At 59.9% G+C, this 24,414-nt stretch overlaps 1 protein-coding gene across 4 annotated transcripts; it reads left to right on the top strand.

Annotated features, from left to right (window-relative positions):
- The first annotated feature begins 3,125 nt into the window (after window positions 1-3,125).
- On the top strand, window positions 3,126-20,316 carry PATZ1 (POZ/BTB and AT hook containing zinc finger 1). 4 transcript variants are annotated; one of them, XM_051826466.3, is made up of 5 exons: window positions 3,126-4,402; window positions 5,737-5,800; window positions 11,354-11,525; window positions 17,271-17,343; window positions 18,821-20,316. In XM_051826466.3, exons 1-5 carry the CDS (start codon window positions 3,132-3,134, stop codon window positions 18,852-18,854), a joined length of 1,614 nt encoding a protein of 537 aa, XP_051682426.1. In that variant the 5' UTR covers window positions 3,126-3,131; the 3' UTR covers window positions 18,855-20,316. The 4 variants fall into 4 exon arrangements, with proteins under 4 accessions (XP_051682426.1, XP_051682425.1, XP_051682427.1 ...); NM_001171351.1 differs by having other exon boundaries at window positions 3,132-4,402; window positions 17,206-17,343; window positions 18,821-19,239; XM_051826465.3 differs by lacking the exon at window positions 17,271-17,343.
- The last annotated feature ends 4,098 nt before the right edge of the window (window positions 20,317-24,414 follow it).

The following is a 24,414-nucleotide window of genomic DNA, read 5'->3' as shown; positions in this document are numbered from 1 at the left end:
AGGCATTTTGGGGGGAGCCAGCCAACAGATAAAGAGATCGCTGCCTGTGGCTCTGTCCCTCTGCCTTTTAAATAAATAAATAATAACAAAGGCATGCCTCCTGCAAACACACACCTCCAAGCCTCAGTAGCTACGGGAGTGGATTCCCGGGAGTCAGGAGGTGGGCAAGACGGGAGTGGATTCCAGGGAGGCAGGGTTGTGGATGGAGTGGAGAGATCGATCGGCACAGACCTGTCCCTCCTGCCCTGCAGCAGGGACACCGCCGAGGTTACACGCAGGAGTAAAAGCGAAGCGCTGGCATTGGAACTGTGGCCTGGACCTGCTTCTGGTCACTCTCCCAAGGTGGGCTCCTGGAGCCTCGGGTTTTCCTATGTGCAAAAATGCACAGGGGCGCTGTGCTCCTGGGGGCACCGTGGATGAAGATCCTGCTACCAGCCTTCTGTGAAACCCGGCCCTCTGGAAGGAAGCCCGTCACGGCCCCAGGCCCCTGAGCATGACAGACTGAGGGCGAATTGCTCCTGGTTCCCGTGGAACCACAGGTGAGGAAGGGGCAATGAGGCCAAAGGGCGGGAATCCCAGCTCCTCCACCACCTGTGTGGCCCTGCGCCATCACTCACCGTCCCCCGGTTCGGTTCGGAGCGCACACCTCCCGGCCCCCGGGTTCGGGGAACTTGCCCCATTTGTCTTTCCCGACGGCAGTTTGGCACCAACTGCGCCTTAGTGGGGCGGGGGCGGGGAGTGCGCCCATAAGGAGGTTCTGCCGCACCCTGGTCGTGGAGTCCCTCCCTCATCACGTGCGGGGACCAGAGCCGCGGCTCCAGGTGTCCAGGTTAGGAAATGTACCCGGCTCCACTGAGGCCCGGGGGAAGCACACACGACCCAGGCGCGGAGGTCTCGGATTCGAACTCGGGTCTGGCCGCGACGCCACATCCGGAGGCCGGAGGGCGCGCGTGGCCGGGCGCGCGGCGGTGGGAATCCCGCGCGGAGCTGGAAACCGGGCCCGTTCATTTGCATGCTAATACCCAGAACGCGTTCCCCTCCCCCTCCGCGCGCGCGCGCGTACACACACACACACACCCCGCTTCTTTTAATGGAAGCGCTCAGTTTGGAACCGTGGAAAGTTTGGAACGCGTACTTCGCTCCCTCTTTGCGACTGTGGGAACTTCCCGGCCGCACTCGCACCGCCTGCAGCTCCGGGCTCCGAGCCACTCGGCTCGGCGGCGGCGGCGGCGGCCTCCAGGGCTTCCCGGCCAGGCGAATGAACCTTTACCAACCCTCGCGCCCGCCGTAGCATCCCCGGGCGGGCCGGGGACAAAGCGCCCGGGCCTGGCGGCGGGGGTCCGTGGCCGGAGGAACGGCGGGCTGAGGATGCCCGGGGCTTGGGGCAACCCGAAGGCTCTCCCCGGCACCCCCACTCCCCTGGGGGCTGCTGGGGCGCGCGGGGATCCCTGCTTCTGCCCCATCGCCCTCATGTTGTCGCCTTCAGGCTCCCTGGGGGCACAAAGCTCGGAGCGCGGTGGTTTCGGGGAGAGGCTAGACGCTGGGCTCAGCTCCCCAGTTCTCCCGGGCGCGCAGCCCATTCAGGTCGGTCCAGTGCGCGGGGTGCAGCCTGCAGCGCTGGAGGTCCGGCCTGGCGCCCCCCACCACCACCTCCGGCCAGGACCCCAGGCCCCTCGCCCGGCTTGGAAGCGGGGAGGCGATTGCAGGCGACTTCTGGCGGGGGGGGTGGTGGATCTCGCGCACCAAATTGGGGTTCCGAAGGGTGGCTGCCGCCCGCCCGACCTGCGGGTGCGCATCGCCGGCTGGGGGGGCCCGGATCTGCACCCTTCGGTTCTCCCCCCAACCCCGCCCGCTCGCCGCCACTCTCGGCAGGGAGGGGAGGGGCAGTGCGAGCTGGTTTGCTGGCTCGGCGCTGCGTTTGCATTGGCCCGGGGGGGCCGAGACTGCAGCCCCCGGCCCCGCGGGCGGGGTGGGGAGGCGGGGGCCGGACGGGGGCTTGGGCTGCGCTAGCATTGGCGGAGCTGGGGAATGGGGAGGGGGGGCAGGAAGCGGGGGGGAGCGGAGCCGCGGGGGGGGTGTATAAATAGGGAAGGGGGGACGTGCATCCTCGGCTGGGTGAGGGGGGGGCCGCTCGGCACAAAGAAAGTGGAAAGTTTGCGGCGCCGGGCGGCCCGAGATAGGGATCCGGGCGCGCACGTGCAGGGCAGGGGGCGCCGCGGGCCCCCACGCCGAGCTCGCCGTTTCTTTTTTTTTTTTTTTTCCTGCAAGCGAGAGGGGGGGGTGTTGTTGGTATCGCCCCCTCCTTCTCCTCCCCCCAGGGGTGAAAGTGCAAGAGGAAGTGCAGCCGCTGCCATCTTTCCTCCGCTCCGAACACACGGAGCCCGGGGCCGCCTCGCCGCCGCTCCGCCGCCGCCTGCGCCTGGCCCGGGGAAGGGCCCGCCCTGCTGCCGCCGCCGCCTGCTCGCCTCAGCCGCCGCCGCCGCTAGGCTCCGGGACCGGGCCCGCGCCACCGCCCCTGTGCGCTCCCAGCCGCCGCCGCCTTCGCCTTTTGTTTCCGCCGCTCCGGCGCCCCCGCCCCGGCTCGCGCTTTGCAGGGGACGCAGCGCGCGCCCCCAGCGGGCCCGGGAAAAGCCGCGGAGCGCGCGCGTCCGCGCGCGCGCCTGCGCGGCGGACCCCTCCTCCTCCTCCTCCCCACCCCCTCCTCCTCGGCGTCCTCCTCCGCCCCGAGTGCGCGCGCCCCCGTTGGCTGCGCGCCGGCGCCGCCTGGCGGGCGGGAGGGGAGGTGGCAGCCGCGTTTGCTGGAGGGGCGCACCTCTTCGCCCGCGTCCCCCCCACCCCCACCCCCCGGAAGGTAGACCGAGAAGGGAAGGCCGGCGGGCGGAGAAGCGAGAAGCGCGCGATCCGGCGGGAGTGGGGGCGGCTATGTGGGGAGTGGTACACCTCGCAGTCTAGACGGTCCGCTCCGGGCAGGGGGCGTGTGCGCTGGGGCGCACCTGCTAGACTACAGAGCCCCGAGCCGGCACGTGTAGGGAGTGTAGCCGCGTCCGCCGCGCCCCGCTTCTGGCTGCTAGGGGAAGGGAGGGGGGGCGGACAGGTGCCGCGGCCCGGCTAGTGGGGAGGGGGCGGCGGCCATGGAGCGGGTGAACGACGCTTCCTGCGGCCCGTCGGGCTGCTACACCTACCAGGTGAGCAGGCACAGCACGGAGATGCTGCACAACTTAAACCAGCAGCGGAAGAACGGCGGGCGCTTCTGCGACGTGCTCCTGCGGGTGGGCGACGAGAGCTTCCCGGCGCACCGCGCCGTGCTGGCCGCCTGCAGCGAGTACTTCGAGTCGGTGTTCAGCGCCCAGCTGGGCGACGGTGGAGCTGCGGACGGGGGTCCCGCCGACGTGGGGGGCGCGGCGGCAGCCCCTGGCGGCGGAGCCGGGGGCAGCCGGGAGCTGGAGATGCACACCATCAGCTCCAAGGTGTTCGGGGACATCCTGGACTTCGCTTACACGTCCCGCATCGTGGTGCGCCTGGAGAGCTTCCCCGAGCTGATGACCGCCGCCAAGTTCCTGCTGATGAGGTCGGTCATTGAGATCTGCCAGGAAGTCATCAAACAGTCCAACGTGCAGATCCTCGTGCCCCCCGCCCGCGCCGACATCATGCTCTTCCGTCCCCCTGGGACCTCGGACTTGGGCTTCCCTTTGGACATGACCAATGGGGCAGCCTTGGCGGCCAACAGCAATGGCATCGCAGGCAGCATGCAGCCCGAGGAGGAGGCGGCGCGGGCGGCTGGCGCGGCCATCGCGGGCCAGGCCTCCCTGCCTGTGCTCCCTGGGGTGGACCGCTTGCCCATGGTGGCTGGACCCCTGTCCCCCCAGCTGCTGACTTCCCCATTCCCCAATGTGGCATCCAGTGCCCCTCCCCTGACTGGCAAGCGAGGCCGGGGCCGCCCAAGGAAGGCCAACCTGCTGGACTCCATGTTCGGGTCCCCAGGGGGCCTGAGGGAGGCGGGCATCCTCCCATGTGGCCTGTGCGGGAAGGTGTTCACCGATGCCAACCGGCTCCGGCAGCACGAGGCGCAGCACGGGGTCACCAGCCTCCAGCTGGGCTACATCGACCTCCCTCCTCCGAGGCTGGGCGAGAATGGGCTGCCCATCTCTGAGGACCCTGATGGCCCCCGCAAGAGGAGCCGGACCAGGAAGCAGGTGGCCTGTGATATCTGCGGCAAGATCTTCCGCGACGTGTACCATCTCAACCGGCACAAGCTCTCCCACTCCGGGGAGAAGCCCTACTCCTGCCCTGTGTGTGGGCTTCGGTTCAAGAGGAAAGACCGCATGTCCTACCACGTGCGGTCCCACGACGGGTCCGTGGGCAAGCCCTACATCTGCCAGAGCTGTGGGAAAGGCTTCTCCAGGTGAGGACGGCGCCCTCCCCCGCCCCTGCCAGGCCCCGGCTGCTTGCTAGGGTCTGGACGTGGGTCTGTGTGTCGGGCTCGGCTGGCCTTAGGGAAACCGTGGCAGGTTTTGGGGTGGTGTTTCCAGTTTCCTGGTTTGGGAGGTGGTGTGGCTCAGAGCGGCCTTCTCGTCCCTGGGGGAAGTTCTCTGGCTCCCGGTGTGCCCCTGGCTGTTTCTGCTCCTTGGGGCCTGTGGCAAGGGGCCGGATTCCTCAGGCCGGAGCCACCAGGCCTCGGCCATTCTTCTCCCCGGGCTCCCTTTGTGTTTCCGGCACCAGGCGTGGGGCCCCCTCTGGGGGCGGGAGGCTGGGCTCCTCCTGCGACTTTCCCCGCTTGAATGGCTGCCGAGGGAGGGGCTGGAACAAGTGCCTGTGGGACTCCCTGCACTCCGGAGGCGCCAGGCCCCCCAGCACGGAGCTTGGGTGACCCAGGATCAGTCGCCTCGGGCTTTGCCCCTCACATGACCCTGGGAACGCGGGGCCCGGAGCGCTTCTCCGCACAGAAGCCTTTGATGTGTTCCTACCTGGTGGCTAAGTGCGCCCACAGATCCCCCGTGGCGATCTGAGAGGAGGGGGTGGGGGAGATTGACTTTCTAGAAGATTAGTCCAGGGGCTGAGGTGTTTTTTTTTCTCCGGGTATGTTCAGAGTAAAAGGCTGGTTTTAACTTGAACACCAGGCACCTGTGTGTATGAACCTAGGGATGGAGAACTGCCTCAGAGGGGCCCCCGACCAGGAACCAGTCCTACCGGTCAGGCAACCCCTGCCCACCTGCTCTGGCGGGCATCTGGCTTACCAGCCCAGCTGGGGGACGCGAGGCTCCATCGCTGGCCTCTGGGGACTGAATTCCATCCGGGCGGCATTCATTGGCTGCCATGGCGGGAGAGGCTGGGGGAGGGGAGCGCTGAGTTTCTAAGGGGCTTTAGTCTGGACAATGAGTCACACACACACACACACACACCCCTCCCGGAAAGGCTGTAGCAAGGCAGCCCTGTCTCTTTCTAAAGCCACTGCCTCCGGTCCCAGAAATCTTTTGAGTTTCTGCTGCAGGGTATGGAGGGGGTGGGCAGGCAAGATCACAGACAATCCCTTCCCTTCCGCCTCCAGAGAAAACCGGGAGCCCAGGGGCCTGGGCCTGTGCAGCCAAAGCCGGGTGGTGACTTTGTCTTTGTCATGCGGGGGTTGGGGGAGAGAGAAGGAGAAAAGAGAGAAAGGTGGCGGTGGGGGTGTCTGGGCAAGTTTGGGCCCCATCTTTCACTGTCTTGTTCTAAAGTCCTTCTTGGTTCTGTCTTTTCCAGGCCTGACCACTTGAATGGACATATCAAGCAGGTGCACACCTCTGAGCGGCCTCACAAGTGTCAGGTAGGGGCCGGGCCAGGGCAGAGATGGGCTGAAGGAGAATGATGCTGTTGTCACAGCCGCGGCCGTGAGCGAGCTGCCGCGTGTGCCGGCGCCCAGCCCGGCTGACCACCGCTTCGCACACCTCCCCACTCGGCCCCTCCACCCTCCCTCGGCTCTCCTTTGTTCTTCACCCCCGGCCCCGCTCCCCCCAGGCTGACATCCCCTCCTTCCTGGTTGCTTGGTCGGGGTTCCCACCCTCTCTTCGTCTGTGCTCTGTTGCTTGGCTTTCCTCTCCTGGCGTCTGCCCGCCCCTTGGATGGTGGGCCACGTGGCCACAGATGCCGTCCTTGGGGGCCTGGCACCCCTCCGGGCCTGGCTGCCGCTTCCCAGCAGTCTGTAGGGAGTGCAGGGTTTGGTCGTCCAGCCCACCGCGTTTCCCCTGTCTGACCCAAGGTGGAGCACCTCAGCTCAGCTCAGGGCACGAGGCAGCAGGGGCCGCAGGAGGTGGGGAGTGGGGGTTGTCATCTCCAGGCACAGGCGTGCTGCTGAGCCACGACGTGCAAGGCCGTGTCCTCTTCGCACGAGCACTGTGCGTGGCAGCAGGTTCTCAGCCTTGGTCTGCCTGCTTGAGCAGTATCCGGGTACCTTGCCGGCCACCCAGAAATTTAAGTTTCCTCCCCTGGCTACTGGGCATTCCTTTTGGCGATCGATGGGAAACAGGCTTCTCTCTTCTCAATCTTTCCCTTCTTTCGTGCCAGGTTCTTGCCAGCTGAGGCCAAGACAGGGTTGTGGGGCGCTCACTACCGCTTCTGGTAGGGCAACGCCTGCTTCTCCTGACCCTGTTGACGGCAGGAGGGGAGGGTTGGGGCGAGCCTGTATGTGCTGGAGCCCCAGGGGTCGGGCTTGGACGCTGTTCACAGACTCCGGGCCAGGTGGCCTCCAGGGAGGGCCTGCTGGGCTCTGGCTTGCCCCGCTGCCTCTATCTGATTCTCTCATCACAGGGCTCGTTGTGACCCTCCCAGGTAGTTGCTGAGCAGTCCGGGCAGGCTAGGCGGAGCCCAGAGGGCAGTGGGGGCGCGCCCGGTGGCCTGGGAGGGTAACCTGCACTCTCTGCCCTTTTTCCAGGTGTGGGTTGGGAGCAGCAGCGGCCTGCCGCCCCTGGAACCTCTTCCTAGCGACCTGCCAGCATGGGACTTTGCCCAGCCAGCTTTGTGGAGGTCGTCCCATTCGGTTCCTGACACCGCCTTTCCCCTTTCTCTAAAAAAGTCATTCCCAGCCCTTGAAAACCTGGGCCCAGCACACTCCAGCAACGCCCTCTTCTGCCCAGCCCCGCCGGGATATCTGAGGCAGGGCTGGACCGCCCCAGAGGGCAACAGGGCCTTTGCTCAGTGGCCTGTAGGCTAGTCTGGGTCTCCTTGGAGAGGGTTTCTGGTGGCAGGGAACGGGACTGGGGCGTGGCCTGAGACCCCTGCTTTTGGGAGAGGCCAGCCGTTAGGGTGGTTCCTGCCCACCATGCCCAGGTCCTCCTTGGGTGCCTTGGGGTCTCCCCCAGCGCAGGGCCCCGGGATGGAAGGACCAAGAAGCTCTGTCTAGGTCCCACCCCCCAAAGCCTCCAAGTGTCTTTCTAGGCTCTCTGCCTCCCTCTGCCACTGCACCTCTTAACAGACCGTACCCCCGGGACGCCTGTCCTTGCCTGGGTGATCTGCTAGGTTGGTGCTTTCCTGGAGCTAAGCCACCAGCCTGTGTGCTCGCCTTCCCTCGCATGACTCCCCATAAAGCGTGGGGTGTCTGGAGTGGGGCCTGGCCACCCTTCCCCCGCTCTGCGTGTGACTTTGCCTCCAGAGAGCTCCCTGGCGCAGCCCCAGCTGGGGTCAGCCCGTGCTGCCCGCTCCCTTTCCCGCTCAGAACAGGTCTTGCTGTCCTTTCTGCCTAGTGAGTTACACTCCGGTGATTTGCAAGTTTTTATTGTTAGCAGGTGCGCTCAGGAACTAACCTACCCGGTAGCTTTGTACTGGGCTTTGGGGGCTGGTAAAACAGTTGTAGACCCCCTCCTCGGATCCCACTGGTGTGCCCCTTAGTCCCCACAGGCTCTGCGGGGAGAACAGGAGTGATGATAAAAGTTTTCATTCTAACATTTGAGGCTTTGTGTGTTTTGTCCTTGGTCTGTGTCATAACACTGACATTGTCCCCAGTGTCCGAGCCCACTCCTGTTCTGCCCTTCCCCACACTCTCACAGACTCTCTGGCCTGTAGCCGGAACACCCTCCTAACGGGCCCGGCGGGTGAAGGCGTGCCGGCGCTCAGGTGGGCCAGCCAGGTGTGCTGGGCTGGGTTCCACAGCAGGGTGGCTGTCTGGCATGGTGTGGCGTGCGGAAAGCATCTGGGGTTGGCCAGATGGTGGCGAGCTCTGGAAGTGGGTTCCTTGGGCCCCTGGCTGGCTGGGCACGAGCCATCCTCGCAGCCGCTCCAGAGGGGCTGCTTCCCGAGACGGGTGCCACAACTGGGGTGCAGAGGCCTCCCCGAGTGTGGGGGAAGGAAGCATCAGGCTTGGCAGAGACCTGGGGCTTGGCTTGAGTGCCCTGCACGGGCCCTGGACACGTCTGGATTTACCAGCTCCGTGGGCCGGGACATGGTCTCACGTGGGGCTCAGCCTGAGCCCAAGGGGCCGGAGGCCTCTCCCGGGGCCCTCCCTCTCTGGGGCTGTTAGACAAAGAGTTGAGGTGTGCAAAGGCTTAAGAAGCAGGGGGCCAGCCCGACTCCTGGGGCTGGACTTGCACACCCTGTCCATTTTCTTCTCCAGGGCTGTGGGAGGAGGCTGCCTGACTTCAAAGGCCTGAGGGTGGGGGTGTGGACTCGTGTCCTTGGTGCCCTCTGGGCCTCGTTCCCAAGTTGCTCAAGCCTTGGAAGGAAAAGCTGCAGGAAGTGTGGGGGGGAGGGTGCCTGGGTGCAGTGCTGAGTGAGGATGACCCAGGCTCGGGCAGCAGACCCTCTGCAGGCAGGGCAGCCGTTCTGAGCACCGTGGGCAGCCAGGGGGTCCTGCTGCTGGCTCCCCCTCTGTTTTCTCCAAGTGCGTTTCTCCCGTGTGGCCCCAGCCTGGGGGTTCTGGGTGTCCCCTTCTCTGAGATCGGGCTTTCCCTCGGGGCCCTTCCCTCTCTCATCGGGCGCGGGGCCAGGCTCTTTCCCGCTCTGTGCCGTCTGAATCTCTGGTAGGCCGAGACTCCAACACAGTTTCCCCAGAAAGTCTGGGGGCCGCCGGCCACTGCGGGCCACTCCTGGCACGGGGAACTTAATAATCCCCACAGCCGGGCTTTGCAGCACAGCGAAGGAGCTGGTTGTGTTTGTGGCCCCCCCCCCCAGCGACAGGTTTCCAGTCCTGATTACTTTTGCTCAGGCTGAAGTCAGCTTTCATTCCTGGGGTGGTGATCCGCGGAGGGCGGGGCAGGGAGACCTGCCTGGTCTGGGATTTTCGTTTTGCTTAGCTAATCCCCAAATGGGTAATCCGCTCGGGGATCCTCGGGGGGCTGGCTGGCTGTCATCTCCACGTAGCAAAGTGTGACGGGCCAAGCCTCCAGAGGGCAGATCCCAAAAGGAGGCTGGCACGGGGAACAGGTGCCCCTTACACAGCCCCCTGGGGACTCTGCTGGGCCGCCTCGGGAGACCGGATCCTGAACGCGCGGGGGCCAAGTTGCTTCCTTTTCTGCAGCTTAGGGGACGCTCCCTCTCCCCACTGGAGGGGTGGTCCGCGGGTCGCTGCCCGGCAGGCCAGCTCTTGCTCCGGGATCAGCCGGCAGGTATACCCCCCTCCCTCAGCCCTTGCTGTAGTTTACAGGCTGCTGGGCTGTGGGGGCAGATTCTGAGTGTTCCTCCTGTGGCCTCTCTTGGGTCCTGGGGGTCTGCCCAACAGCCCCCACCCCTTGGCCGTGAGACCATGTATCTGTGAGCTTTAGGAATCCCCCAGCTGGTGGATTTTCCCTGTACAAATCTTGCTGCCTGACGGGGGAGTCCTGGCTAACAAGTACACGGTGTTCCACAGTCAGCACCTGGATCTGGAAAGAGCCCAGGCTCAGGGCAGCCTCCTGTGTCCCGTCAGGGCCTCCGTTTGCCTAGCTGTAAATTGGGAAAGCTGAGAATACCTCCAGAAAGCGGGGAGATGGGTAGAAGACTTGGCCGTACTGGCCGCGGCAGGGGGGGCCTGTGTGTTTGGGTGTGGCTCTCCCTGGTAGCTGAGTCTGTTGTGCTCTGGGCCAGTTCACTTTCTAAAGTGAGCTTCGTCGTTTGGCAGGGAAATAAACCGCACATTGAGAACAGAAGCGGCGTTGCCATAGCGTAAGTGGCTCTGTTCGGCACTGTAGTGTTTACTTCAGAGGACAGTGAGTGGGAACAGCAAGGCCCGTGCTAACGCCTGGGTATCTGGGGTGGGCGCGGCCGGCAGTGGCTGGCCTACCTCCACCTCCTACCTCCACCGCTTGCGTGCGTGTGATCCTCGCTGTGGCTGTGAAGTCAGGAGACGGCTGGGAGATGGCAGGTGGGCGACAGCAGGCAGACGTTCTCGGGATCTGCTCTGTGAGGTCGCAGGGGCGCAGGGCAGCTCCGCGCGGCACGTTTCGGGGTGGGGGGGGTCCCGCTTCATCGCAACACGCTTCAAGGTGAACGTTGCTTTCTCTTATGTTCTGAAAACAGCAAAAACGCATTCACATGCGCAGAGAGAGAAAAGCAATGCGTCAAAGTTGACTAGACTGGTCAAAAACAGCTCGAGAGATGCCAGGTTCAACACGTCTCAGGGCTTTCCCAACATTCTGTGTCCCCCAGGCTGGGGGCCTTTGCCAGCCCCAGCGGAGATGTTGAGAGATACAGTCAGGTCCTCAGGTGACAGGAAACACCTGGGCACCTGGGGCCTCCCTCCCCGAGTCATCTGACTGCCTGAGAAGAGCCGCTGACGGGCCACGCGGGGTGGTGCCGTCATCCCGCTTAGTGCCAGCAGTTCCCCAGCCTCACATCTCACAGCTGCTCTCGGAGCCTCTGGCCCTTGCTCTCTGAATTCTCACATGAGCAGCATCGACCTGTCGTCGTGTGGAATACTTAGATTCAAACTCGCAAAAATACAAAGAAGCGCTCTCTCGCTGCTTTCTTCTGTCATCTTTCCTTTCTGCTTTGCGTGGTCAAGACCAATGTCGCTTTTGAATGAAACGAATAAACCGAGTTAGCGGGATGAAGCAACTAGAGGAAGCCCAGGGATGGAGAACAGGGAGACTCATGTACATGCCAACAACCCATCTGTAGATTCACTGGAAGCCGGTGCACCTCAAGCCGGTTCCTGACGTTCCCGGATGAATTAACATCTGGCTCTTTGTTTCATATAGGAGCACAGAACTAAGCTTGCTGTGTCCTGGACATGTCTTTGGTAGCCACCTAGAGCCAGTCATTCCAACTCAGATGTAGGAGCAGACTGAGCCACACTCACGTGGCCTTTACGCGGGTGGTGCACGCGGTGGCCAGGAACGCGGTGCCCTTGGTGGGGGGTCGGCGCGGGGTGCTGCCGACTTTCGCCTCACCCTGTTTTCCTTTCTGCCCTCAGACCTGCAATGCTTCTTTCGCCACCCGAGACCGTCTGCGCTCCCACCTGGCCTGCCACGAGGACAAGGTGCCCTGCCAGGTGTGTGGGAAGTACCTGCGGGCGGCCTACATGGCAGACCACCTGAAGAAGCACAGCGAGGGGCCCGGCAGCTTCTGCAGTATCTGTAACCGAGGTAATCCGCCCGCAGAGGACGGGCCTGGGCTTGCATGGGAGGCCCGGGGAGTCCGACCGCCCTGCCTCAGCCTCCACTCATCGCACGGCCCCGTCTTCCCACTGAGTGCAGCCAGCTGTTTGTCAGCCCTGCCTTCCCGAGGAGCTTGAGGTGCCCGGAATAGGAGGTCCCAGGAGACCCGCAGGCGGCAACACGAGGAGAGGCTGTTCCCGCGCTTGGTCCCGTAACACACCTGTTGCCCAGGTGGCAGGATGCGCGTGTTCTGCAGACACCTCTGAGCTCCGCGGTTGGTGAGGGGCTCAGTCGCTCCCGGCGTGGGGGTCGAGGGGACCTGCTTGGCAGCTTTTGCTGGCTGATTCACTGGCGCATGAAGTTCAGCCGAGGAAGGAGGTCAGGCCTGGAGATGAACAAGGGACAGGCACTGCTTAGCACAGTTGGAACTCAGGTGGATGGCGGCCTTGTGAGAGAGGAAGTGGACGGTGCTCGGAGCGAGGCAGTGTGCCTGAGGGCGAGGTCAGCCTGGCCGGTTGTCTTAGCTGTGGCAGTGGTGACGCGTTGGATGAACGCCAGGCCTGTCACCGACGTTCGGCCGGGCCTGGCTGGCTGTTGGAAGTGTTGGAGGTGTGTTGTTTTGCGAACGCAGCACCAGGGAAGGAGGCTCGTGTTGTGTCTGTGCGGAAGGAGGTCGGGGCAGCTGTGTGGCCGGGGGCGAGGACGCTTGTGCACGCCGCGCTTGCTTTGGCCAGCCGGGGACACTGCCGCGTTTCCTTATCTGCTGGGGCCCTCTTGGCCCGGTGCTTCTGGAAATCTCGGGTATGGCCCAGTGGGTCAGGAGACCCAGGGTTTAGTCTCTCTGTGACTCTGAGCTCTTCCTTTTCTAAGTCTCCATTTCTCCATCCCCCTTTCCCATCTCACAAGGTTGTCACAAAGATCCCCAGAGACACGGTGGGGGAATTCTTGGAACCGTGAGGCGCTGCACACTTCGGGGGTGGCATCCTTGCAATCTGTACCAACATTAGGAAGGAACCCATCTCTGGCACTCCTGTTCGGACCAGGCATAACACCCTTGCAGAGCGTGGCTGGAATTCTTGGGTGCCTGTGCGGTCTCCATGTCCCCGGCGGAGGGACACTGCTGAGGCGCTCAGAGTCCTTGGCGTTCTGGCCCCGGGTCTCTCTAGGATCGCACACCTGGGTTTCAGCTTGAAGGCCACTGGATGTCAATGTTTGTTCCGCCAGGAAATCCGTGAAAATGGCAAGGTGATGAATAGAACGGGTTAAGCCACGTGTCCCATGTCCCGTGTTGTGGCCACTCAGAGCTCCGCCGGGTGGCAAGCAGTGGGTGGGCTTTGGTGCAGGGGGAGTTAGCAGGACCATCTCGAGCAGCAGTGCCTCAGCCCTAGAAAAAGCTGGCTTCTAGCCTCGCTTCCCCCTGACCTGGCTTCCTGACAGCACCCCCAGCTGACGCCAGCTCGGCCGTGACCGTGCCACCAGGTCAAGTTTTCAGTGTTGGCGTTCAGGGATCCAGTTAGGAGACCACTGACGGGATGAAGCCAGCCACCCCCACGGCAGGATTCCCTCTCAGCTGAGGGCTGATAGAGAGGACTTGAGCCACAGGCTGTGGGACGGGAGACGGGGGCGGGGGGATCCGGAAGCGTAAAACCAAAGCCTGCCTCTTCTCAGAAAAGCTGAGGCAGTCCAAATCACAGGCTGAACACCAGAGTCCAAGCAGGGGGTCCCACTCCTCCAAGAAGACCAAAGAAAGCTGTGGGCAACCAGCCCGTGCTGGGGGCTCAGAAGGAAGACAAGTGCTGTCTTCCTGAGAGGAGCAGGAGCGGGTTCGCCTCTGGACTCGGCTCTGAGGCACAAACAGAAGAGACCAAAGCAGGCAGGGCAGAGGGGCGAGGAGGACGCAGGCGAAGGCAGTTTTCTCGGAACAGAATTAAGGTTTTTTCAGGGTGCCTAAGACGTTGAGGCCTCGGCGTCAGAATGCCGAGGCTCTGTGTCATCGTCTGCCCTGCTGAACACAGGGGGAATTGTGTGAATAAATGGGTGTTCTTATCCGTGCAAGGTTTCAAGCAAATACTGAATGTCAGCCATCTGCAGAGAGTGGGACTGGCGTTGCGGCGTAGCTGGTAAAGCCACCACTGTGATGCTGGCGTCTCATATGGGCACGGGTTTGAGTCCCGGGTGCGCCACTTCCAATCCAGTTCTCTGCTCATGGTGTGGGAAAGGCAACAGAGGACGGCCCAAGTGCTTGGGCCCCTGCCCTCACGTGGGAGACCGGGAAGAACCTTCTGGCTCCTGTCTTGGGCCTGGCCCAGCCCCGTCTGTTGGCGGCCATCTGGCGAGTGAACCAGCGGATGGAAGATCTCTCTCTGTAACTCTGACTTTCAGATAAGTAAATCTTACCAACGACAGAAAATATTTAGATTGGGTGAACCTATAGGTGCCTCTGAAATCCTTCAATCCTGATAGGTTTTTTAAAATTAATTTATTTTTTTGAAAGTCAAAGTTACAGAGAGAGGAGGGGAGAGAAAGAGAGAGGTCTTCTATCTGCTGGTACACTCCCCAGATGGCTGCAACAGCTAGGGCTGGGCCAGGCCAAAGCCAGGAGCCAGGAGCTTCATCCACGTCTCCCACGTGGGTGAAGGAGCCCAAGCACTTGGGCCATTCCTCCCCAGTTTTCCCGGTGCATTAGCAGGGAGCTGGCTTGGAAGAAGAGCAACCAAGACGTGCCAGGACGTGAACTGGCACCCATATGGGGTGCTGGCACCACAGGCGGCAGCTTCACCTGCTACACCACAACGCCAGCCCCCGGTTTTAGATTCCGTAGCAGGGCCTTACATATGCACATGTGCCCTGGAATGGGGAAGAGGGACAGCTTATTGGAAATCTGCCTCTGACAGAAGCAGTGGGGCTCAAACATCAGAGCTGAAAAGGTAGGGGAAGGTCTCTCCCCAGTCAGAGTTGAGTGTGTGAGTGGGGGGACACAGGCAGCCTGTGACACTCCCCCCCCACCCCCGCCCCGGGCTGACACACACCCAGCAGGGCTGGAGGTTTGGACCAGGAGAAAGCAGATCCTGATCCCTGCACGGATGGGAAACCTTCCCGAGGAGAATCGGCTCCTGGAACGCCAACTGCAGGTGCCCCAGGCAGGAAAACACAAGTGAGGGGCAAGGGCCTTTGTCTGCGGAGGGAGAGGGAGGCAGCTTATCACGCGTGGCGGCAGTCACGTGTGTGCTCAGCAACCCCGACACATGGATGCCTGGGTCACGCTGCCTGTTTGGCCCGTGGTAATCGGTGGTGAATGGCGGGGAGGTTTAGAATTCCGGCTGAATGCGTCTGGCTTCAAAGACGTGTCCTGCTCTGAAGCTCAGCATCTGTTTCATCCCGACACTTGGCTGCTGAGTTGCTCTGTGTTTAGATACGAGCTTTAAGTGGCAGCTGTGGATCCGCTCCTGCCATCCTGCCAAGTCGTTCTGCTATAGATGGTACGTCCTGCAGCTGGGCACGGTCGAGAGCGCCCAGCCACGTGTTCCTCAGACTGTTTTGCAGGAAAACGTGGCAAGTTTTTATTAAGCATCTTCTATGTTTTCCATTGGCATAGCACTCCCCTCAAGGAGTAAATACAGTAATTCCTGGTGTTCTCCCCTCCCTCCTGCCTCCTCTGCTTGCAGTGGACCTGCGTTGGCACGCCATGGGGAGGGCTTCACACTACTTTAGACTCCACAAGAGGTTAAACATGAAAGAAAAAAATCCTTTCTAAAGTGGCATCATTGTTTTATCAGAAAGTTCCGCTATCCGTGCTGGTTGCCAAGGGCCAGCATCCCTGGTTCTCCTTGGTATTTGGGGTCTTACAGCCCCACCCCAAAGGAGCAGTGCTGAGAGCCTTTTTCCCGTTCACCTCGTCCACTAAGTTCCTGAAGGTAGCCTCCCTCTTAGGATTGTTTATGCGGGGTCCTCTTAGGCCTCTCTGTGCCCCCCAGTCAGCTCCAGGCAGACCACTTTGGTCACAGCACAGGACAGCTCACTGTAGCGGGCAGGGCAGGACACTGGCATGTGGTGCTAGCTGCGCTGGGAAAGGAAGGGAAGTCGGCCTGATCCCACACTTCCCTCCAGAGTCCCGGCTGCTGCCATCAGGGGAGTGTCTGTGAAATACGTTTCCCACGGGCCAGCCCTCTGTCTGCCAGCAGCTGCCTTCCTAGCCCGCCAGTTACATGACAGAGGAATACATGAGTTGATGATAATGAAATCCAGGGGATGTTTCCAGGGCCCAGGGCCAAGACATAGATGCAATGGAAGAGTCCTCACCGTGCGTAAAGGGCCAAGTTTTGGTGGCACCTGGGTCCTGGGGTTGGAGTCCAGGCCCTGCTGCCCAGTAGCTGCACACGTGACTGAAGTCACTAAAGCTTCATGTTTGTTCCTTCATCTATAAAACGGGTACAGTGATTCCCAACACACAGGGTGCCGGGGCATTCTGCAGAGCAGTATGTGCAGTGTGCTGGGCCCTGGCCGCCTCCCCCCCCCGTCAGTGCTTGCTAAAAGGGCAAACCTTTATTACAGCTCCAGCGGCCTTCCAAACGCCACGCTGACTCCAGCTTCTTAAAGCAAGGCACGTGCAGACACTGCGCGCTGCTTTCCTGCCTCCGGCCCTGGGACAGTGGATCTCACTGTCACCCTGTGTCATTTCGAGGGGGGAGCGAGAGGACCTGAGACCGCATGAACTCCATCTGGAGTGGATTAGGGCACTGGCACTGCACGTGGTTCCTGCTAAAGGCACTTTCTCTTCCTTGACGGTGGAGGGGTTCAGTGGCGCACTCCCGCCCCGGGACACCCAGGGCATCAAAATCCTTGTACTGGCCTCCGCTTCCCTCATCCGTGGACTCCATGGCTGCTATGGAAGCTGCCCCAAGATCTGCTTTTCCCAGCCTGAGATCTCATGGCTCAAACTGAAGCAACCAGGGTGTTGGGGCTGGAGCAGCTCCAGGATGGCTGGCCTGCTGCTACCCCAAAGTAAAGACCGAGATCACCCTTGCTTCTTTTTCTCTAAGTGAACCTGGTGGACGTGTTCCAAAGTGAACGAAAAAGACCACCAGGAGTGAGGAATGTGCCACAACGCTTAACTTCCTATCTTTGCTGCTATTCTTCAAAAGGTCCAAATAGTCACTAAACCCAGTTATTCTGAAGGCGACAAAGTTAGCAACACAGAGCACATCCAAACAGGTGGAAGAAGGGAGACCCTGGAGGCACTGCTTGGGGAGTTGCCTTTCCTCTACCTGGTTTCACAAGGGCTAGGCGGGCAGTGTGCTTGTCTGACCACATTCCTGAGTGGTCCTGCGGCCGACCTGGGGCTGTGGAACACCCACTCAGACCACCTGTTACTAGCCCGAGGCCTTTGGCCTTTGGCCTCTGGCTAGCAGGAGCCAGGTGGCTGGCCTGGGCCTCTCACCACAGCTGTGCAGAGTGGGCTGTTCGGAGAAGCCGATTCGTGGACAGGGCCACCCTCCATCCTGGGCCACGTGGCTCCTGTGGTTGCAGTGGTGTTTGAGCCCAGGAGAGGGTCCCTTCTAGGTGCAGCTGACCTGGGATGCTAGCCAGAACGGCCAGAGGAGAGGCGTGGGGGAAGCAGAGAGGTACCTCTTGCTGGCCGCGGGATCTCATCTCCTTTTGTCTTGTTTAGGTTTCTCCTCTGCCTCCTACTTAAAGGTCCATGTTAAAACCCACCACGGTGTTCCCCTTCCCCAGGTCTCCAGGCACCAGGAGCCCATCCCGAATGGGGGAGCAGCGTTCCACTGCGCCAGGACCTATGGCAACAAAGGCAAGCGACCCCTTGCTCTGCACTTTGCTTCTCTGCGCAGACTGTGTTGTGGGGGCGCTGGGCCGGGCGTGGGGAGGGAAAGCTGTCAGCTTTCTGGCCGCCTTGAGGAGGCTCGGAGATCTGAGTGGCAGTGGCCTCCAGGGCCAGTCACAGTGGGTGTCTCACTCCAGTAGGGCAGAGAGCGAGGCTTCCGGGCACTGCTGAGATCTAGCCCCTGCCTCCTCTTCCCCAGCCTTTCTTCCTTCCTCCTGGCCAGCCCCCAGCGTCAGGAGCCCTGCAGGGACGCCCCAGGCCCAGGGCAAGAAGAGGAGTCCTGCATGACGCGTCCCTCGGGGCTGTCCGCTGCCTGTCACCCTGTAGGACAGTGTGCAGCTGCTGCTCGATGCTTTCTTCTCCTTGGACCCCGCGAGCGGTGGAAGCCAGTGGCTGGCTTCCCCTGCCGCAGGGCTGGTTGGTTGCTGTGAGCTGCCCGATCTTAGGAGCCTCTGGCTGCGTTTGTGAGATGCATGGCAATACATGAGCTACCTGACCGCCTCTGACTCGGAGTTGGTTTGCAGAGTCCTCCCCAGGCCCACCTTCACTTGCTGATTCGGGTTGTTCTCTGGTGTGTCTTGTTGTTGTTGCTGCCGCGGGGGTGAGGCCAGGGGTCGGCAGATGGTGGAGACGGCAGAGATGGCATGCTCCATGCTCCCATCACAGACCTCCCTTCCCGGCATGGCTGGCTGGACCCAGGCAGGAGGCTGCTGGGTGGCAGAGGACTCCAGTGTGGGCTGCGCAAGGCACAGTCATGAGGGTTGTCTCAGCCCAGCTTGTCCTGGGCCCTGGGTGGGGACACCCAGCTGACGAGTTGTTCAGAGTTGCTCTTAATCTCTGTTCTTTGGCTGCATGGCCCTGGATGGGTTTTGGCAGGAGGAAGGCAGTAATGGTAGGGCTTGTGTTTGGAAAAGGACAAGGACTGACTTCTGTCTGAGCCGCCAGTGGAGCCTTCCTGGGTCAGGGGCTTCACGGCTGATTCTGCCTACCTTGGTCTGGTACAGCTTGTCCGGTGCCAGGAGATGAGGCCACTGATGGGCCTGGTTGGGGTCATCAGAATAGCTGTTTTCACAAGCAGAAGCATGCAAGAGGCACCTAGGAGCTGTTCTAGGCAGAGGCAGTTGAGGTCTCCTCTCCATACCCCCCTTCCTGAAGTAGGCCGAGATGATGGTGAGCGGTACACGTACACCTGCATGAAGAGTCCACGGCGAGGGAGGCTGGTGGCCCCCGGGCCCTGCTGTGTCACCCCCTGTAGGCCCTCCAGGCTCCCAGACTGACCAGCTGAACCTCCGTGGGTTCTGCCAGGGCAGTGGCCGGCCATCGGCTGCCCCCACAGGCCTGTGAGCTGGCCCCTCATGACCCCTCCAGGAGGGGGCACCTCCAGAACCTGGCCTCATTCTCTCCTCTGTGTTTTGTTTTTTTTTGTTCCTTTTTGTTTCTGTAGAAGGCCAGAAATGCTCACATCAGGATCCGATTGAGAGTTCCGACTCCTACGGTGACCTCTCAGATGCCAGCGACCTGAAGACGCCAGAGAAGCAGAGCGCCAACGGCTCTTTCTCCTGTGACATGGCGGTCCCCAAAAACAAGATGGAGTCCGACGGGGAGAAGAAGTACCCGTGCCCCGAATGTGGGAGCTTCTTCCGCTCCAAATCCTACTTGAACAAACACATCCAGAAGGCGCACGTCCGAGCGCTCGGGGGCCCTCTGGGGGACCTGGGCCCTGCCCTCGGGTCGCCTTTCTCTCCACAGCAGAACATGTCTCTCCTCGAGTCCTTCGGGTTCCAGATCGTTCAGTCGGCGTTTGCGTCGTCCCTGGTAGATCCTGAGGTTGACCAGCAGCCCATGGGGCCGGAAGGGAAGTGAGGCAGGCGCTGCGTCCCCATGGAGACCGCCATCGGGGCCGGCTGAGAAATGCTGTGAATGCGGAGGGAAGCGATGTCTTTGAGTTCTGTAGCTGAGAGATTTTTCTTCGTTTTTACCCACCCCCCCGGCCCCAGCCCCATTCCCTCTCTACCGCCCATTCCCCCAGTGGCCTTTAGAAATAGATTCTCATCTGATACTCGGCAGAAATGTCTGCAAGATCTGGTATGGGACGAGGGTGGACAACACTACACGTGCCTCCATGGCAACACCAGTCCCGCTTCCCGCTTTCTCTTAAGAGGTGGAAGCTGGAATTCCTGGTGCTCAGTTCTTAGCGACCCCAGTCCCAAACACAAACCCCATGGTATCCTGGGACCTCGGCGGTTTTGGTCTCTGCCTTCTTCTCTGACTCCTCATTCCCCTTTCCCATATCCTCCAAAAGAAACCACAGTAGGGTCTCCACCCATTTACACCTTGATGCCCAGCTGCTTTTAAGGAAGCCGGAAGCCTGCAGCATCCCACGGACCATGGGGTGAGCATCCTCTAAGAGCCCCTCTGAGCTCAGCCCTTGGCCTTGAGGGCCCAGACCCTCCTGAGCCCTGCTTGGTGGCCAACATTTTGCTGCTAGGACAAGCTCAGCTATTGAGGACACCCCACCCCAAATTCCAGTTCTCACATGATCTTAACCATTCAACTTGCTGTTGGGTTTGAATTCTCTAATTATTATTATTATTGTTATTATTTTTTAGGACCAGTTGTAGTGAATTGCTACTGAAAGCTATCACAGGTGATACAGAGCTCTTTGTAAACCGCAGTCACACGTTAGGGTTAGTATTCAACTTTGTTTAGATGTACCATAATTAACTTGGCTAGTTGATTGTTTGAAGTCTATGGAAGAAATAGTTTTATGCAGAATTTAAAAGAATGCCAGTCTGGTCAGGGAGATAAGGAATCTAGTGCTGTTGGAAGCCAGAAAGGCACTGGAGCCAGCAGGTAGGGACGTGGTGTAGCTGGGCTGTGTCAACACAAGAGTGATGTGCATTGATCTGATCAGACTGTATTAAAAGCGTTAGTACCTTACTCCACCTGCTCCCCAGAGTCCCGTTTTTCAGCTGGGGGGGGGGGTGCTTTGGGACCCGGGGTGGGGGCAGGATTCCAGGAGACCTCTCTGGCACTTCACTGAGCCAGTTCCACTGGGGCTGACGGGGGTGTTCCCCCTGAATACCTGGCTGCTGGGATTCATACATTCCTTAAGAATATCCATGTCTTGTGTGCCAGGCACGGTCTCAGGCCCTGGGGTGCAGTGATGAGCAAAGTACCCTTGTTGCACGTTAACAGGAGGGACTGATTGGGCAAGGTGAGGGGGTAGTTACAACAGGAGGATAGACCGGAAGGTGTGAGGATGAGTTTGGGGGAAGATACCTGGAATTAAAAGGGACCCAACATAGCCAGCTGGTTAGGACCTAAGGAGGGCCACGGGCAGGGAGAAAACCCTCATGTCCCACAACTCTAAGAAGCTCTGCGACGTGCATATTTCCCTGTCCCCGTGTTACCTGCCTGACATAAAGGACTTGCCTAGTAGTGGAGAATGGATGGAGAAAAGAGGGAAGGAACAGCAAGCAGGAGACAAGGAGTAAGCACGAGGGGGAATTACGGGGAGCAAGACGGGCAGACCTGAGCACCCTGGGCACCTTGAGAAACCTCGCGGGAAAAGGAAATCTCTAAATGAAAAGAAGCAGTGCTTCACCATCTAACAGTAAGAAAACAAGCGAAACAGAAAAGTAGACCAGCAGGAACAAAGTACAACATTATTTAGACCTACATTAATCTCAGTAATCACATCGCTCGGGGTTTAAAAGCAAAGACTCTCAACTAGATTTGGAAAAAGAAGGAACACTATTTAAGCCAGTTACACAAAATCTTGGATAAGGTGCTGGGCTCCGTGGAGAATGCGGAATGGAGGTGGAGCCATTTGTGTCTCACAGGGAGGGGTGGCCCCAGGACGCTGAGGCCTGTGGCCATGAGGTCTTGTAAGCACTGCAGAATCTGCCAGCCGGTCCTAGCTGTTAGAGAACCTGCCTGGAAACAAGGATATTATACAAATTTTCATTTCTTTGAAAGAGAGGCAGAGCTTCCATCTGCTAGTTCACTCCCCAATGCCCACAACGCCGGAGCTGGACCAAGCTGAAGCCAAGAGCTTGGAACTCAGTCTGGGTCTCCCACGTGAGTGGCAGAGACCCAGCAGCTACTTGAGGCCCACCCTGTTACCTCCCAGGGTGTGCATCAGCAAGAAGCTGACATCAGGAACGGAGCTGGGACCTGAACCTAGACTCTCACAGGGGATGCTGCGCCAAACACCCACCCCGAACCGAGGATTTGACTAGGCTGGCCCAAGCGCCTTCTGAAGGCATTGTCCTGCGCTGTGGAGACCCCTGGCTTTGGCTATGGACAGCTGGGGGACCACAGTTAGAAAGTAAGTTATGCGGCAGGAGGTGAACAAAATGCAAGCAGGCCACTGCTGTTTCCAAAGTAGTGCTCCCCTACTGACCCGAGCAGTGACTGCAGGTGACTTTGCCCCCCCCACCCCCCTTCCCGTCTCCTGTGTACACCCGTGTCCCTCAGGCCACAGGGAGAAAGGCTGTGCAGAATACGGGTGCGTAAAGGGATAAGGCGTGCACGTGCTGCGGACTAAGGAATCTGAGCTTTGGCTCTTAAGCTTTGTCTGTTGGCTGCCAGCCCTGGGCCAGTCTGGGGTCCTGTTTCCTCATCAGTAAAGCAGACTGAAGGCAGGAGAAGAGACGGCCTGTGAGGTTGGCTCCTTTGCTGTCCCTGCCTGGAGATGAGGAAACCAGTGCCAAGAGGCAGAGCCCTTCCCCAGGGTCACACAGAGTGGCAGAGCCACAAACTCAAGTTTGTCTTCACAGCTTTTTTAAAAAAATTTCAGTTGTAATTTTAACTTTTTTGTGAGGTCTAATTTTTTTAAAAAAATATATATATTTATTTATTTGAAAGGCAGTTACAGAAGTAGAGGAAGAGAGAGAGAGAGAGAGATCTTCCATCTGCTGGGTCACTCCCCAAATGGCCACAACAGCTGGAGCTGGGCCTATCTGAAGCCAGGAGCCAGGAGCCTCCTCTAGGTCTCCCAGGCAGGTGCAGGGGCCCAAGGACTTGGGCATCTTCTACTGCTTTCTCAGGCCATAGCACAGAGCCAGATCGGATGTGGAGCAGTGGTGCCCACATGGGATGCTGGTTTTACCTGCTATGCCGTAGCGCCAGCCCTGACTCCACAGCTTTTAACAAGCTCCCAGTGATGGTTCCTTTATGCACATGTCAGTACCGAGGGCCACAAGGCACAGAGGAGGCTCTGCTACTCTGCACATCCCCAGGATGAGGGCCAGCATAAAGCAACAGAATAAAGCCACTGAGGATCAATGGCAGGGCCCAGAGACCACATGTGGGCCCCCAAAACCCACCTTCCACGGCAGTTTGCCTCATTGTTGGGATTTCTCAGGCTCCACACCCATGTTTCCACAACTCCACACTGGTGTTCTTATTTTTCTTGTATCAGGCATTTTGGGGGGAGGGGGAGTGTGGGGAGAAGTAGAGAGAGCATTTCTGTTTGCTGGTTCACTCCCTAAATGCCTGCAACGTCTGGAAACTGGGCACTCAATCCAGGTCTCTCATGTGGGAAGCAGAGACTCAAGTACTTGAGCCATCACCTGTTGCCTCTCATGGTCTACATCAGCAGGAAGCTGGAATTAGGAGTAGAGGCAGGACTTGAACCCAGGAGCTCTGATATGGAATGTGGTATCTTTTTTTCTTAATTTGACAGGCAGAGTGGACAGTGAGAGAGAGAGACAGAGAGAAAGGTCTTCCTTTGCTGTTGGTTCACCCTCCAATGGCCGCCGTGGCCGGCACACCACGCCTATCCGAAGGCAGGAGCCAGGTGCTTCTCCTGGTCTCCCATGCAGGTGCAGGGCCCAAGCACTTGGGCCATCCTCCACTGCACTCCCTGTGCCACAGCAGAGAGCTGGCCTGGAAGAGGAGCAACCAGGACAGAATCTGGCGCCCCGACCAGGACTAGAACCCGGTGTGTCGGCGCCGCAAGGCGGAGGATTAGCCTAGTGAGCCGTGGCGCCGGCTGGGAATGTGGTATCTTTAACTAGCATGTTTACTTCTAGGCCAAATGCCCGTCACTTATTTACTTATTTAATATTTATTTATGGGGCCGGTGCTGTGGCACAGCGGGTTAATGCCCTGGCCTGAAGCACTGGCTTCCCATATGGGCGCCTGTTCGAGACCCGGCTTCTCCATTTATGATCCAGCTCTCTGCTGTGGCCTGGGAACACAGTAGAAGATGGCCCAAGTCCTTGGGCCCTGCACCCGCATGGGAGACCTGGAAGAAGCTCCTGGCTCCTGGCTTCGGACCGGCGCAGCTCTGGCCATTGCTGCCAATTGGGGAGTGAGCTAGCTGATAGAAGACATCTCTCTCTCTCTCTCTCTCTCTCTCTCTCTCTCTTTCTCTCTCTCTGCCTCTCCTCTCTCTGTGTAACTCTGACTTTCAAATAAATAAAATAAATCTTTAAAAAATATTTATTTATGTAGATTTGAGAGGCAGAGCGAAATTGAGAAAAAGACTGTCTCCAATGGCCAGGACCCTGCAACTCAGATCTGGGTCTTCCTCTCGGGTGGCAGGAACTCAGCTGCCTGCGCGGTCACTGCCGCCTCCCACGGTCTGCGTTAGCAGAAGGCGGGAGTCAGGAGCCTCAGGCAGATACTTAGCCCAGGCACTCTGATGTGGGACGTGAGTGTCTTCACTGGCGTCGTCGTAAGTGCTAGGCCAATTATCTGCCCCGTATCAGGCTTTTATACCACCCTTCAGTCACATCGTATCCCTGACGACAACCGAAACAATCACGACACATGTAGTAATCACCAAGTACCGAGCATCCTTCTCAACACTGCACGTGTCAATTCCGTTTTCCCAAAGAGGTAGTTGCTGTTTTTATAATTAAGCAACTTGCCCCAAACACAGGTGTGAGTAAGACTGGGAGGACCTGAGCCTCCAGTCTCTTACCGCCACCCTGCACTGGGGACTGCCATGGTTGGAGCTCTGGTGTTCAGCTCCTCCTCCTCAGCACAGAGCATTCGATTCCCAGGCCCTGCGTCTACCCACAG

The sequence above is a fragment of the Oryctolagus cuniculus genome, chromosome 21 (genome assembly GCF_051225735.1).
Source record: "Oryctolagus cuniculus isolate XC-2025 breed Fujian yellow rabbit chromosome 21, ASM5122573v1, whole genome shotgun sequence".
NCBI classification, from domain to species: domain Eukaryota; kingdom Metazoa; phylum Chordata; class Mammalia; order Lagomorpha; family Leporidae; genus Oryctolagus; species Oryctolagus cuniculus.
This window is presented reverse-complemented; position numbering and strand designations above follow the sequence as displayed.